Source organism: Phoxinus phoxinus (assembly GCF_949152265.1).
Source record: "Phoxinus phoxinus genome assembly, chromosome: 19".
NCBI lineage: Eukaryota > Metazoa > Chordata > Actinopteri > Cypriniformes > Leuciscidae > Phoxinus > Phoxinus phoxinus.
In genome coordinates this window covers 8,917,373-8,934,202 of record NC_136894.1, presented here as the reverse complement: position 1 = coordinate 8,934,202, position 16,830 = coordinate 8,917,373, and the positions used below count along the sequence as shown (strand labels likewise).

The 16,830-nt window shown below is 37.3% G+C and overlaps 1 protein-coding gene across 3 annotated transcripts; it reads right to left on the bottom strand.

The window, feature by feature from the left end:
* Nucleotides 1-5,015: 5,015 nt before the first annotated feature.
* Nucleotides 5,016-16,265, bottom strand: LOC306987612 (homeobox-containing protein 1). 3 transcript variants are annotated; one of them, XM_079592031.1, is made up of 11 exons: nucleotides 15,990-16,265; nucleotides 15,388-15,499; nucleotides 13,746-14,157; nucleotides 13,288-13,373; nucleotides 11,060-11,170; nucleotides 10,095-10,220; nucleotides 8,727-8,877; nucleotides 8,115-8,197; nucleotides 7,869-7,964; nucleotides 6,951-7,072; nucleotides 5,016-6,875 (listed from the first exon to the last, which is right to left on the bottom strand). In XM_079592031.1, exons 2-11 carry the CDS (start codon nucleotides 15,464-15,466, stop codon nucleotides 6,732-6,734), a joined length of 1,410 nt encoding a protein of 469 aa, XP_079448157.1. In that variant the 5' UTR covers nucleotides 15,467-15,499; nucleotides 15,990-16,265; the 3' UTR covers nucleotides 5,016-6,731. The 3 variants fall into 3 exon arrangements, with proteins under 3 accessions (XP_079448157.1, XP_079448159.1, XP_079448158.1); XM_079592033.1 differs by lacking the exon at nucleotides 10,095-10,220 and having other exon boundaries at nucleotides 5,023-6,875; nucleotides 15,990-16,240; XM_079592032.1 differs by lacking the exon at nucleotides 15,388-15,499 and having other exon boundaries at nucleotides 5,023-6,875; nucleotides 15,990-16,182.
* Nucleotides 16,266-16,830: the final 565 nt, after the last annotated feature.

Sequence of the window (16,830 nt, the reverse complement as noted above, 5' to 3'; positions counted from 1 at the left end):
GTCAGGGCTTTACTGAATCATATGTAAATGTAGAAATATAATTTTTAAACAACCGGACCGTCTTCCTATTTCCGGCGTGGCGATCGAGTCTGTCCCAAAAATACCTCTCAATGCGCCCTCATGGTCGTGGACTCACGCCAAAGGCCCTATAGGTCTGCACTACATGACGTCACCAAAGTGTGGACTCTGAGGAAGTCCACAAGTCCGGAGTGTGCCATTTGGGACAGGGCCGTAGGCTAAAGCACTCAGCCATCTTTGTGTTCGAACTTCCGTTTTTGCAGTAACGTTAGCTCTGTAAATGGCATCGCTGTCGACGAGTTTGTGAAGTGGGTTTACTTAGGCTACTGAAGAGTTAACGAAAGTTATCATGAGCATAATGTTTGAAGGGTATGTCTTAACAAATGTCAGTAGACCAGGACGATTTTAAAACGTGCGTTTTTTCAGTCTTAAATCCATAATCAGTCAGTGGAGATACAAAACCGCGGGCACTGAATAGAGGAGGGGCTCATATGATGTTAAAGCGATTAGGTGGCACATGTTCCCAGAAAATTCAGTGGACAAATTGTAATTACAAGTGTTGAGAACGTGAACACTTTTTACAATTCACAATCTCGTAATAATGTAATTCTGACGTGGCATGAATAGTAACCCAGATAGCAGACCGATGTCGATTCAACGTTGATTTTTAGTTGTAAAGGTTAGTATCAATCATCAATCAAATTTCAACGTTGAATCAACAGTTACGTTCAATCAGAACGTTATTACACCGAAAATAAAACATCGATTCAACATTGAAATGCGGTTGAATGGCGTGTCTGACGTTGATTCAACGTTAATTCGATGAGCAAAACGATGTTGTTTCAATGTCACGAGAAACGTTGTTTCCACATTGATTCGATGTCAGTTTGCTATCTGGGAACGCACCCCAAGAAATATGAAAGTAAAGGCTATATCCGGATGAATGCACTGATAGTGCCATGGACGACTGTGAATATTATGTAATGTTATCTGATCACTGAATGCTGTGATTGACCAACCATATTCAAATATTCCACAGTGGAGCAAATCAAATGGTGTTAGTGAAAGTTAATCACTCAACTTTCATGATTTAATTGCTTTATGTCATAAAAACAAAGTTGTAATTCCATGTAAAAAAACTAGAAATTAATCATTTTCATAATTTTATTTGGGTTTATTGTTCGCAATAAAAGACTTTTGCTTTACTTATGCCACTTCCATGCCATGTTTTTGACTTGAATACAAAATTATACAAGTTTCAAGTGCTGATGCATAGGTAGGCCTACTTTAATAAATAAGGAATAAAAAGATGTGACAGTGCTGTGCAGTTACACAAAAGTACAAATGAAAAAATGCTATGACAGGGCATCCATTATGTCTGATTCTTAAGAAACAGAGCAGCTTTCCAACAACACCACCGGAAAGATAGTAGGCCTATGCATAATTTACAAGACGGCCTCAAATTAAGATTGCCGTTGACCATGAAAACGGAATAATCATGCGTTTTACCACTAAAGAGCAATTAAAACACATCAAAGTGTTGGTCTGTGTGATGGAGAAGTGCTTTTTTTTGGTTCTTGGGTTGTTGTTTGTTTGGTTGGTTGTGCGCTTTCCCCAGTTTGAGCTTTAAAATGGGCATGGAATGTGAGTATGCGTGTGCTAGACTGTGGCGGGACTGTGTGTCTGTGAGGGATGTGGCGCAACGAGGAAACATGGGGCAGATTCTCATGCGAGTGGCGTGTGTGATTGTGTGTAGAGACTCGCTTGTGAGCGTTGAGTGTTTGTGTTGTTTATGTTCGTGAATGTTTAGGCATGAGTGTGTGTGTGTGTGTGGACGTGTGGGTATAGTCCTCCATTCTTTTGGCACCAGTAGAGTCAGTGCTGCAACCACAGCTTCCAGTATGGGCCACCACAATCACACAAGGCCAGCTTTCCCACGGGGAGGGGCCACGGAGAAAAAAAAAAGAGCACTAAAGTAGGAATATGACACACAGAGGAACAGGCAGGGTAGATATTTTCCTGTCAACATGAAAATAAGGTAGTCTAGATTGAAAGTTACTCCTGATCAGGAAATCTGACCTGAGCTTGTTCTTTTAGCATGGAACTGGGAAATATTTACCATAATTGTATTGTTGCTTTGATGTAGTGCCTTCTACATCTCACCCCATCTTACTTTTTATGGAAAGTAATGTTACATTTTTGTGTTAGACCTGGTTTTAATTACGTTTTTTATTTTATTTTATTTTTAGCAAATTTAAAAAAGGCCCTTTCATCAACAAAATGTCATCAACAAAAATATGTGAGGGTTTCCCAAAATCGGGTTTGTGAAGGAACTGTAGTGGGTTCGTAAGTTGATGAAAAGGTAATATACAATTAAACCATAAAAATGAAATAATTTTCAATAAAAACAATCAAAGTTATATTTTATTTTATTTTGTTATGCAGTGTGGCCTTTGACTTTTGACAATTCCACAAGATAGGACAATTTAAAAGTTAAAAATAAGAATTATTTTATTTTATCCTGTAATGTAATGTAATCATGTTTATGTAATCAATAAAAACGTAACTGTAGTCTGATTATGAGTATTTTAAAATGGAATATAATCTAATTACAAGCATAGCCTATATTTTCTCCATATTACATTTCAGTTACTGCCCAGCACTGATAATGACTTACAATTAGTGAAGACAGCCTTGAGCGATATGCACTGAAATGTAATGTACAGTAAATTAGCCTATCAAACTGCCCTACCGTACATGATACACTGATAATAGTGTCTCATCCTCGTATTAGCTATCAACAGATACATTATAAACATCATTGCCCTCTACTGGTCATGTTCTGAGAAAATCATCCCATAAATACCAGTGGTTCTCAAACTGGGGCCTCCGCTAACTTCCAAGGGGCCCGTGGGATGACTTATGTATTTAAATTAATAAATTATTGTTAATATACTAAAATATTCTAACTCTAATATATATATATATATATACATACATATATATGAACAACTGCTGACCAAAGTGCTCTACAAGTAAATCAGAAAAAAAGTTGAGAAACTGCTTTATACTGATAATTTTTAAATCATTTCATGTTTCAATATTTGTTATTGTTAATATTTATTAGCTAAAATCACCCAGCAAAATGGAACTTGAATTGTAATGTTACCTTCATTGATTGAGAGAAGATAATTTTAGCTTTAACTCAAATGAACAGCAGTTCTATCATTAACGAGACTATAAACTGAGATCATTTTCATACTGACAATTTTTTTCAGTAAAAGTCAATTTAATACCTTGATAGCTTTTAATTTCACAGAATATAATATTATTGATACCACAGATTAATTGGCAATGTTCGTCTTAATCCAGTCAAGATATTGAGAAATGTGCATGTAAATGTGCATGACTTGTTAGGTTCTTCTCAGCCCAATCCACAGCCAGTGATCCCTGACGGATACCCATGTGATATCAGCCTCACACACAAGTTGACCTCCAGAATCACCCTGCCAGTCCAGACTCCAGAGAAAAAAAATAAAATGAAGCAACTGTGACCATCAGAAAGACACTTGGACCTAACAGACACATTAATTAGAACAAATAAATGACCAGTAATAAACATTTACAACAATTAATGATTATAGTTGACAACCGACACACATAGCCATACGCTTCCCACATATATGTAGCACATTAGGTTGAAAATAACAAAATGTTCCTAAGTGACAGTAACCTATGTATCACGAAGTGGAGACACGGTGCCGTGCAGTCTTTGTTTATTATTTAATATTTAGTTTACAATAATGCGAAAATGGTGTTGACTAGATAGCTATTACTTTTGTTATATTTGTGAGTGCATTTAAAGCGAGAGACAGTGCTGCAGACTACTTATTTACGATGATGGATCTGCCACAATAATGTTTGCCCAGGCAATTTAGCCGTTCTAGTGTAAACACCCCAAACGCCTTGATTGTGAAGTTGTGTAATTTTCCACAATCCATCTTCCCTGTGACAAACAACCATTCAGAATGGTTATATTTTTCGAGACTCTGTTAGACAGTTTACTGTTAATTTTTCGAGATCAAGTTCCAGTAATATTTGACGGTTTATAACTCCCCTCCAAGTGTACGATGTGTATGACAGTGTCTATAGTGTTGCTCTGACGCACGTGCACCTGCAGCACCATGGACAGCAACACAACCAATCAACATTGCCATATTATAATAGGCTCATAAAAATAAATAAATAAAATGTTATATTTAAAGAACGATTAACTTAACATTTACATAATCGTTACAAAGCTTTGAAAGTTGTGGGAACGTTCCCTGTTTGCTGAGAAGAATGTAAAGAGAAAACAGGACGGCTGAGAGCGGCCGACATCAGGAAAGTTAAACTGCCCAGTCAACCCGCAGACTTGGATAAACTGGATATAAACACACAACAGGATGTAGCATTTAACGGTATAAAACGCAGTTTATAACATAGCTGAACCACCACCGACCACCCATTTAGCGTATTGTTTGGAATAATAAGTCTACAGAGAAAGAAGTGATACATGAAACATAGCCTACCTTTAGTGAAGGCGTCTGGTATGAAAACCGTTAAAAAAGCAAGTATTGTCTGCAGCACAATCAACATCCCACTGTAGAGCTGGGTGTCGTCCACCACACCCACGTTTCCTTGGCTATCTAAATGGGGACATTAGACGTAATGGTTTTTATACTACAAACTATATATCCTCTTACACTAACCCTAACCCTACCCCTAAATCTAACCATCACACAAAACTTTCTGTATTTTTAAAAAATCTTTAATTAGCTTACCTTATTTTTATACCAGATTTGTCAGGTTTTGGTCACTTCTGAGTACAAATTTGACCCCTAAAATATAGTTAAGGTACACGTACAAACACACGCACACGCTTCATTACTGCTAACAGTAAAGATCACTGTAAAAGTAAGACAATATATGTATGAGGTCACAATAAAAACAAATTTAAAACAGACTAAGCGCAATTTATTTGACAGGATAAGGATTATGTAGGTCGGCAAAGTATACATGATACATTTTTACTTCAGATTACATTTTGAAGAAAGTGGAAGTCAATAGGAGAGTATTCATATCTTGGATTGATTTTTTTTAAAATCAAATTTCTATAATGCGTTTATTTAGTAAGAATGCTTTAAATTGATCAAAAGTGACAGTAAAGACATTTAGAATATATGGATATATAAACTTACTATTTCAACTGGAGTAATGGATGCGGAGAATTTAGCTTTGCCATCATAGGATTAAATTACATTTTAAAATATATTAAAATAGAAAACAGTTATTTTAAATAGTAATATTGTGATATATTATTGCATTTCACAATATTACTGTTTTTACTGCATTTTATATCAAACAAATGCAACTTTGTTGAGCATAATACGGTGGCCCAGTAGCATGAGACTCCGCTTTCAGAAACGATTAAAAAAAAAATCTTACCGACCCCAAACTTTATGCCCATTAAAACAAATTTATAAATTGAACTCAAACTCAACACTACATTTGTCTATTAATTTTATTGTTTTGTCATTAGGAAAAAAAGCACAGAGTAAGGAGGCCTTGACAGCGTGCAGCATCGTATCCTGTGTGTGTACAGAGCTGATAGGCCAGAATAATCATACTGGGCAGCTTAAAGCCTTTACACGCTCAAAGCATTTCTCACCGAGGCACGTTGACGTGCCGTAAGCAATCGTTTAGTCCATTTGACTATGTTCATGTAAAATGCATTGTTTTACAACTTGGCCGAGCTTTGGCTTTCGTTAAGATGCAGAAAATCAAACAGTATATATCAATTCATTGAAAAGCAGCTTGTTGCATTAGATGCTATTATACTTGTAGTTTTACATACTGCATTACCTTATTAAAGAGGTAAGTAAATGATGCTTATAGCAAATAATACTTAAGGGGGGAAACTTCTGAAGCATTTTAGACCCCTTACACTAGTCAGGGTCAGTATAGCTTAAGTGGCTGGATACAAAGAGCTTTGAGTATACAAAAACAGAGCCATGATCATCTGAATATTACTTTCAGATTACACCTGAAAAAAAGAAGTGAAAAAGAATATGTACAGTTTGGTAAGCTTGACAAGTCACATTTCTACACAATGAACCATTATTGTGAGAAACACTTTTGATTTCCATGGTGGTGAAAACGGATCTTCTCATTCAACTGCCAAGTTTGGTTCTACCTGAGTTTGTGAATCTATCAGGGGTGTATATGTCCCATCTTGTCCTTTAACTATTGCATATGACAACTAAGAGACTGTTCAGCTCCTAAAATTCACACAGACTCCTAACTGGGTTCAGTGCGCCCCTTCTGTCGAATTAAACACCTGTCCTGCAGGTTTTCTCTAGACTGCTCGCTCGAGATAATACCAGGTGAAACTGCTGTATATGAGAAATGAAAGAAAACAGTTTTAGTGTGATAAGAAAGTTACTAGTTTGCACCTTATGCATCTTTCCCTCTTGCGGGAAGCGTTAAGACGGTCTTGGAATGCACAATATACTATATAGAGTAAATATTGCCGTTACTACAAGCGTGATTACTGTAGATACATAGAGTGGCCTCCCTACCACTAGAGGCACCAGAGAATTTAGAGTGTCAGGCTTGGCTGTAAACAACCACGTCAAGCCACTTTGGAACAAAAGTATGACTCGGCTCATCGCTTAATCGTCATCGATTGCCTCTCTTTTCGATTCTTCCAGTTTCCGCTCCATGAGTTGAGAGGCCGGGCTTGGAAGAGACACCACTTCCACAGGAGGTAGCATGGCACCTTCTGGCTCAATGTCTTTTCTCTGGGAGAGATCCTCCTGGAAACAAACCCATCACTTTCAAACAAACAATCCTGACCACAAAAGCAGTCCGAATAGTGCATTTACAACAACCTGCTCAGAGAAACGCTGACTCATGACTTGATCTCCAAACTCCTGAGTCTCAACCTCTTCGCTGTTGGAGTGGCAGCTGGGGCTCGGCACCTCTATCCCATGGCTCTCTAGTATGGCAGCCTCTGAGTGAAACGGAGAGAAAGTGCGTTTATTATAAAGAGTTATCGATGACAGTTTAAAAATCCTGCAAAGGCTTTTTTGTCAAGAAAAATAAAGAATGTCTCAAACTGAAATTAATGCTTTCAATAAAAAAACCCATCTAATTTCCTGTCCACAAGTCACGTGATTGTACACTAACGTTCAAATGTTTGGGATAAGTTTTTTTGTTTTTTTTTAAATGAACACTTATTTATTAGCAAGGATGCAATAAATTCATTAAAAGTCACAGTAAAAACATGTACAATGTTATAAAATAATTCTACTTCAAATTTTTTTTGCTTTCTGTTCATCAAAGAATCCTGAAAAAAATTAAGCAGCACAACTGATTGGAAATGTTTATTGAACAAAAAAAATCAACATATTAGAATGATTTTGAAGAATTATATGATGCTGAAGACTGGAGTGATGACGCTGAAAATTCAGCTTTGTCATCAGGAATAAAATGTACTCAAATATAAAAGTTATTTTTAAATTGTAACAATGCTTTACTGTTTGTTATGCGTTTTGTTCAAATAAATACAACCTTGGTTTAAAAAAAAAAAACTTTGTACGGTACTTCATAATCACACAAATAGACCACCCACAGACAGGCACTGTGTGATTTTGTTACTGAAATATTCATTTTGGAGGCTTAATGTGTGAAATATTCCACATGGAGTGCTGGAGGAAAAAACGAAAACTTTAAGTATCGTAGATAAACTTCTGATGCTTGTGTCACTTAAATCAGCGAGTGTCAAACTATCACTGTTACGGTCTTACCTATGTTGGCACGTCTCTTCATCTCCTTCCTCCGATTGGCAAACCAGTTGTACACTTTGAGCGCAGTGACTCGTTCAAACTCTGACAGTTTGCATCCTAAAACAACATGTATACAAGAAATTCATCATTTAAATCAATAAGTAAATTGCCATTCAGTGAGGCAGGGGTACATTTCCAACGAAGATGGCATGGCTATGATATGACTGGTCTGGTTCTGAGTCTTAGATACTGATTGCAATCACTTACCAGGTTTTTGAATGACAGCATTACAGGCATTGGCAATTTCCTCTCTTTTGGCCTCATCAGGATACTGATTCTCTATAAAGAAACTGTGAGAACAAAAGCAGTGAATCAGAAAAAGACTTGGAAACCAACCAATAGGAAACAGTAACAGCCTTAGAACACTGATTAATTATATAGGCTACTTTTATTCACAACATTTATGACAATGACATTAAGTGGAAAAATGGGTACACAGTCACCATACCTCACTATGAAATTAAAAAGACGACAATATGGTGATTGTCCCATCACAATAAATGAAGAATTCCTACGATAAATCAAAACCCTGTTTGGATGGATGGTTATTGTTCTTTAAAAAAAAAAAAAAATTAATTGATGTCAAAAATGGTAAATTCATTGTACTATGCAGTTATCACTCCCATAAATAGTCTCTTATGTGTAAAAGGTGTGATGAAGCACTTGGAAGAAGAGCGAGGACCGTATTTAACTGCCGTATGTATTTGTCTTTGTGAGTTTTATATTAAAGGAACCATGCATATGTTCTTTTACAAATGTCACCCTGAAAAACAATTACAATCCAAATAGTGCCAAAGACAGTAATTCTCTGTCATTTACCTCTCCATGATTGACTGGCACTCTTTTCTCCAGGTGAAGCGACTACCTCTGCGCAGTCGAAAAGGCCCAACCGCTGCCCTGTCTGCGGGGCTTGCAGCCAACCTCCAGTCGGGCTCCTCTTTAACCAGTGAACGCATGGACAATGTGGTGCCTGTTATGAACATTATTGCACACAAACCAAAATAACAGTAGAATATGAATTCACTGCACATGTAGCTAAATAGAAACTAAAGGGATGATTCACCAGAATTCTGTCATTTACTAACCCTAAAGCTGTTTCAAACCAGCATGACTGTCTTCCTTTCAGAGAACACAAAAGGAGAAACTTATAGACGGATGTCCATGCTGCTCTTTTCCATGCAATGAAAGTGAATCGTGGCCATTGCTGTCCCTGGTCCCCATCCATTTTCATTGCATTACATTTTCTGTCCAATTTTTCAGTTTGTGTTCCACACAAGAAAGACAATCATAAAGGTTTATAATGACACAAGGGTGTTGTTTTTGATGAACTATCCCTTTAAGTCTAAAGAGCCATTCTAAAAAGATTTTAAAGCCATCTTTCCACTATTTCCAACATTCACATACAATTGTCGCATTTAGTGCCATTCGCACAGAACTTACATATTGGTTGTGAAGAATAAAAGTGTTTGATTATTTCCATACAATGCAAATGGCTGTCAATACGTCTAAAAGAAAAGCATAGTGGGGTTATTATTGTAAACTAAAACCAACCATAAAAAACATTTTCATTACTTGAAAAAAAATATAAACAAAAACTTAAACTTATTTTATTTCAGCTATTTGCCAAGATAAGATTTCTTATTTTAAATTTAGTTTACTAAAATAAAAATGAATAAAAACTATGGACATGTTTTTTTGTTTTTGTTTTAAACGAAAATAATGAAAAATTAAAATGAAACCGAAAAATATATAAATAAAAACTATAATAGTATCTCAATGATACTAAAATAACACTGAAGTAGTGTAAAATAACACCTACATAGTAGGTTTTCTAGGGTTAATCAACAAAATAATAATCATTATATAATAATTATTTCAGAAAATGATTTATGTAGTGTTAAATATATATATATATATATATGTGTACTGTAACTCAACAAAAGTTCTGATTAAAATACATCACATCTGATCACATATGGTCAGGTCTAGCCACAAAAGTGAAAATATTTAGTTCAAATAAGATCCCAAAATGGCACATTGGAAATGGAAATGAATGACCTTTGGTGTATTGTTAGTTGGAGATAGTGAAAAGGTGATTTAAGACTCAAAGAGAACAAATTATGAATTTCCCAAACCATTTGTACTGAAGTAAACTGAAGCAGTGTTTCCCTGCTGCAAGGATGTTACCTGACTGGGCTTGGTGAGCAGAGTACCAGGGGAGGAGGTGCATCAGCAGTTCTCTCTGCCTATTCCAGGGAGTGTCAGTCCTGCTCCTGGGGACCTGAGCATGCTGGTTTTCACTCCATCTGATTCCTTTAACCCATTTGGGTAATCAGAAAACTGTGTTAACTAGGGTCCCTTCGAGAGGCCGAAAACTTGCAATTAAATGGTGATGACCGTAAACAAATATGAACATATTGCTCAATGAAAATCCTTGTAGATAGTTAAAGTAAGTAAAAATTAATTGTAGATAGCAGCATTAATAAACATTCAAAGTGATTAGGTTCTTGGAGCCATGCTCAATTCTCTAGCGCTGCAGAGAATGTAAAAGCGTCATGCTCAGGGCTTTGTTAGTAGGGTTGGGTGTTAATTGCACTTCAGTGCAAAGCGGACATGAAAACCAGCATTTGACAAACCCAGGATCAGGACTGAGAGCTACGGAAGGGGGTCTAACCTGGGAGTTGAAGAGCAGAAGTGGTCCTGGAGGGCTTCACATTACTTAATTAGCTCATTCAAGCATCAACATGTTTTCTGTATTATAAATGTGAGATGATGCGAGTGTTGGCGGTGTTACAGCCTAAAAGGCTTTAAAGCTCATTTCTGACTGCAACAACCTACACTTCTTGGATGTGCCAAGAACAGCATTAACTTAAGCGCATAACGGATGGGAAATTACACCAGTTGATTGAATTTCAATTCGGTGCGGCGACATGGCATGTCCTTCCAAAATATTGTCTTTATCAAACACTGAATTTTCAAATGTAAAGCCCTCAGGGACCATGCAAACTATATAGGGAAGATATGTCAAAATGGCAAGTGAAGACCCCCCCAAAAGAATAAAAAAACTGAACATAAGCCAGCCCCAAGCCTAAAATTCAGGCCACGCCCTTGTTTTTGGCAAGTCATCTTCCTGCTGAGGAAGCACAACTCACCTGGGCTGTTACGCTCCAGCAGGTACCAGCGATAGAACGCCCTGCGCTTGGAGTCGCTCATCTCCAGCCCCTGCTGCAGAAGCCACTGGGAGATGTAGCTCTGACTGATACCTGCAGAAGATAGTCACAGTCATAAAAAAGGAAACTAGTGACAGAAATGACAGGAAAATACCAGAATAAAACCAAAGATGCCAGGGTTAACAAACTAATTAAAGACATTTTTGTTCATTTAAATAAAGATGATCAGATAAAATAGATCAAATAAAATAGAAATATTAGATAAAAAAAAAAAAATTATGTTGATGCACTAAAATTACTAGCTGAGCCTGGAAATAAATAAAACTGAACTAAAAAAACTAAATAGTAATATTACAGAAAGGTAACACTAAGTTCCCAATAGTTAAAGGACAAGTTCGGTATTTTACACTTAAAGCCCTGTTTTAAGATTGTTTCTGATGAATAGAACGTTTAAGATTGAAATTTGGACACATGCTGCTGGCCCGAGAATTTTCGGTTTCTGTGGTAGCAAACATCTTACTTTTTTGACACACACTAGGAGTAAAAAAAAACATATGTCCTAAAAATAAACTGATTATTGAGAATAAAATAGGGATGGCCCGATACCGATACCAGTATCGGGTATCGGCCCGATACTAAGCTCATGTACTACACAACAGAAAGTATAATGGGGATAAAAAAGAAGGCTGTCTATGAAGTAAATGTATCATATTAGTGAAATATTAAACAAAATATAGTAACGCCTATATAGCTGTGGTACGCGAGCTGATAAGAGAAAAACGCGCAGTGGATTGAGCGCGCCGCGGCACCGAAGCGCGAGCTGGTCGAGCGCATCAGACGTCAGTGGAAAGTTTGTAGTTCAGTCGGATGTCAATGGCAAAGAAAGTAAAACGAGGCATGTAGCTTATTATTAACATTAACTGACCAGAGAGAGAGAGAGAGAGAGAGCGCGCACTTCTGTTGAATGCTCTGGATTGCTGATCGTTCACTCGGCACGTATATTTGGATTAAAACTAAATCGTATATGTAAGTAAAACATGAACTATTACCTTATTTATGTTTAACGACATTATTACAGGACATTTGCAGGTCAAGAAGTTACATGAACTTCAAACATCCAAAGCGCGCGCCCCGAAAACCATCGCCTCAGACAGTGCGCGAACACTGAGTGGAATTCTTTCACTATTGCGCTTGTACGGATGAATTCACACAAAACTATGTAAAAACGCCCGTCTTGGCGAGTATCCTAGTAAACAAAGTATATTATATGTCAAGTGAACGTAGACAGTATAATTTATATGGGGTCCGTGCGTTCGGTCTTAAAGGGGCAGCAGTTGAATTAATCTGCTGCTGTGTTTTAATGTTAACCAGACAAAGGATTAACTCTTGACTAAATAGGCTACCTTTTTTTGTAACTTCACAAAAAGATCCATCTATATTTAATTTATACAGTAATGAATATGCAGTGCATTAAATATATTTGATGAACAAATTAAGTTTACATTTAATAAACAAATATGATTTGACATTCTTTTGGTTTCTCTACCAATACATTTAAAAATGAAAAATGCATGAATTAAATTAATTGAAAATAAAAATACAGGTATCGGTTACGGTATCGGTATCGGCGAGTACCTAAAATGAAAGTATCGGTATCGGACTCGGCCTGGAAAAAGTGGTATCGGGCCATCCCTAGAATAAAAGCATTTGTACTGTGTAATTTATAAGATCCAGTGTTGATCTTTCACTGTATATTATAATCTGTGTAAAGTAATGGGAAATGTATTAACTAATGAACCGAACTTGCAATCAGTTGCTTCCATAGACTAAAGCAAGTTTGTTGTGCAGTCATGTTCGATATCCATCTTCTCTATGCACGTGTTTCATCAGCTCTGACCTCTTTGCAGCAAGATATTATCAGCTTCACATGCTTGCAGATTTTTTCCTCAATGTCAATGTTTTGGTTATCGAAGTTGTGGTTGGCCTAGATTTTCTCTGTCTGACATTCTTGATGTGCAAGCACATAAAAACATTACGAACATATTTCTCCTGTTCAGCACAGGAAATAATTAATCATTTGAGAACGTACAGTAAATTAATATATGTTAAATGGTTTTTAGTAAAAATACAGACATTCTCTGATGGTTTTGTATGATTAGAAAATGACCATGTACACTGTTTTTTCCATTGCGAGACAAAGCATTGAGTACCTGTGACTTGTCCAACAATTGCCTGTGAGATCCTTCTGTTATTGAGAAAAGCCTTTATCTCTTCTTTCACAAGGTTACTGTCTCTCCTACAGTCCAAACAAAACACAAGCATAACATAGACAAAGTCAAAACATTAGGTTTTAATTTTCATTAAGCATCACAAACATCAGCTGCTTTAAAAGATTTTATAAAACGTGAGGTTTTGCATAATACATGTTTAAACTGGGAACATATTATGTGGCAGATCCAAAGCAGTTACAAGAAAAGCTACAAAAATTATCCATCTGAAGCAACTGTCCACCTGACCTGATTCAGAAAGGGCTCTTGTTCTAGGAAAATTACACTGTTGCTCAGGGACGTTCACTGTCATTATCAGCCGTTATATTAATCTCTACCTCTCAGTAGACCTGAGAAGAGAATCCCATAAGCAGCTGATATAGTGCTCTCGTAAAAGATACCTCATGTATTCCTCCACCTTCTCCTCCAGATCCCAGTCCTCTTCTGCCAAGTCGTAACTAAACGACCTCTGAACTCCGCTGGGTGGGTACAGGGGTGGAGGCGAGGCGTCGTAGCTGTTGCTGGGTGATAATGCAGCATCTATAACAGGGGTTTGTGTGGTGGCTGAGGTAAGAGAGGAGGAGGACGAGGAGGAGGACGAGGGGGCAGCAGGGGCTGCGGAGGTAGGGGCGCTGGGTGGGGCCGAGTGATTGTTGCAGCATGGGACACGATGGTCTGGATCAAGCCTCTCTAAAGACTCAAGGGCTTGAATGATCTGAGGTTTGGTCATCCCTGACAGCCTTAAACGCTGGAGCAGGTCGATCTGTTCAATGGTATAGCGCGGCTCCACATCACAACACTCCATCCTGACATCTGTGGGAGAAGAAAAGACAAAATAATAAAGCAAATTATGTTTTATATTAAACATCACTCAAATGAGAAGCGTTTGTCAAGTTTAACAGCAGAATACCTAGTGAACATCTATATTACCCATTATTCTGCTGAGAAATCTCCACCAATCAGAGAATTGAGACAAGCAAATTACGGAGCACTGCAAATGTAGTAGTCAATTTCCCAACACTCTCAAATAACTAAAATATTTTGCATTAATATTTCCTTGCTGTTACACAGTCTTGTACTTAGATTTGAAGCTAAAAAAGTATTAAAAAATTTGACAAAAATTCTAAGTTTGTTATGTTGTGATTCATTTCACAATCATGGTTCATGGTTGGTTTGGTTCATGGCTCAAGACTTTTTTTTTTTTTTTATCCCTATGGGAAAACATTTATAAGAAAAATAATTTAGAAACCAAAGCTGCTAAAATGTGGGTGGGCACTAGAAAAGCAAAGATCTGCTATTGGTCAGGAAAACAGATGTCCCTCCCCTAAACTCATGCTATTGGTTGAGCCAGTGTTGCTGTGTCAGGCTGGTTGGAATGCTCAAACAAACAGAGCACATTATGAATGGAGAAGGGGCTTGTGGTCTTTTTTTTTTTTTGCACAGGAAAGAAGAAAAAGCTATATGGATTTTTTTAACTTAAAGTTTAGTATGTTCCTTACGCTTTGAAACTATGTTTGTAAAAGCACTACACAAATACATGTAACATTGAATTGAACTGAATAACACAAAGCTATTCCATACGACTTGGAATAAATCACACAAGTGATCTGTACAGACCACTTTAATTATACTTTTATGATACTTTTTTCATTTTGGAGCCTGACACTCCCAGTCCAAATTTACTCTCATTATGTAACAGAGTGAGCAGGATAAAAAAAAATCACCTTTTATGTTCCACAGAATAAATAGTCATAGCCTACAGGTTTGAGACAACATGAGGGTGAATAAATGATGACAGCATTTATTTATTTTTAATATTGGTGATTTCCAAAAGCTACACTGGACACATCTAGTTATTATTATTCTACTATATTTTACATGACTGCCAATCTCATAGATTTTTATTTTCTATCTATCCTTGTACTTTGCAATTATTTTACTACCTTGCTTGCAGTTACAAATACTGACATTCCTTCAGGAAATGCAAATCTGCGTTGAGTAACTTCATTTAAAAAATGCTTCACATCATATTTGTTGCCCTACCTGATATTTGAGGTGATAATCGGCCCGTTGGGAGCGGTTCTGCGCGTGGAGCCACAGCAGGAAGGCACCACTGTCGCATGGTCGAGGAGTCACCCGCAGGGGACAAGGGGGGCTGTCAAAACATCACAATAACTACTAACAGCCAGTCAGCATGTGTCTGTTATTCATGCTAGAGTAACGATACAAACAACTCAACTACGTCTGCTTTAATAAAGACCTTAAATAACAGATAATGCACGTCTAATCGTGATTTTATTTTGTGCCAGGCTCGCGCTAACTGGCTAGCCCCAGCGGGCACGCGCTGCTGTGCAACTGCATACAATAATGAATTATCTTCGCCTTTGTTTTCGCACTTCCAGCTGAACCCAGTGACTTTTGCACGGCTTTTACTTCTGGCAGACAACGCGTAAAAGTCATGCACTACTACAAAAAAATTGCGCTTCTTTAGTTTGTGTAACGGATTCGCGTCTCGCAATATCACTTATGAGTGCGGGTATGAGATGCCTTCATAGTAGCACAGCTTTGATGCACAGAGCGCTAAAGTAACTGTAATGCCGCTAGCATGAAAAGCTATATGCCCAGCACGCAGTTATCCGCCTTACCTCCCCGCGCTACCGTCAAACTGCAGCCGGAGTTGAGCTGGTGCAGCTGGAGAGCGGTCGGTGCACACCCTGGGTGTAATCCTGGCCCTCCCGTGCGCTCACTTGCACTCCGAGGAGCTTCAACTAGCTAATGAAGGTGATCCGAGGAGGGTCACATTGTCCTGGGATGCCGCAGCATAATATTACTGGATATATGGAAGTCAACAATTGACCTCTCAACCCGCAGCGACAGTCCCATGTGGATGCAGGAAGTTGATGCCAGAAGGAGACTTCCATACGTTTACTATCTTTAATGACATGTAAAAAGATTTTGCAAGTTCTTTGAGCACATTCTGGGGAGTAGATGTGAAATATAAAATGTGTGCAGGCCTATACTTTTTGTCAAGTTTGTTTACGTTTGTCAGATTTCGCAGGACTGCTATTCTGTATGGATTTGCTTTCCTCTTTTGCACACAGCAATGTGAATGTTTATAATGCACCAGAAATGTTATTTGTAGACGAGGTTCATACGGCTGACCACAAATAAATATATATTTTTAATCCTGTATCATTTAGTTATTGTTAGTTATTGTATAGTTAGTCATTGCAAGAGGACTGAAAAACAAAAAAATAAATCAAGACATAGACTACACAATAAAATTAGCCTAAATACAAATAAGAAATTCCACAGAATTACTAAAATATTTAATTATCAACACAGTAATTTAGATGCCATATATTTTAGTGAACAATGTAATATTTTATTATTGGATTGCATTTGTATAATTTTTTTTACAAGAGTCCCCTTTGTTAACATTAAAGCATTAGCTAACATGAACTAACAACGAACAATGTGTTCTCT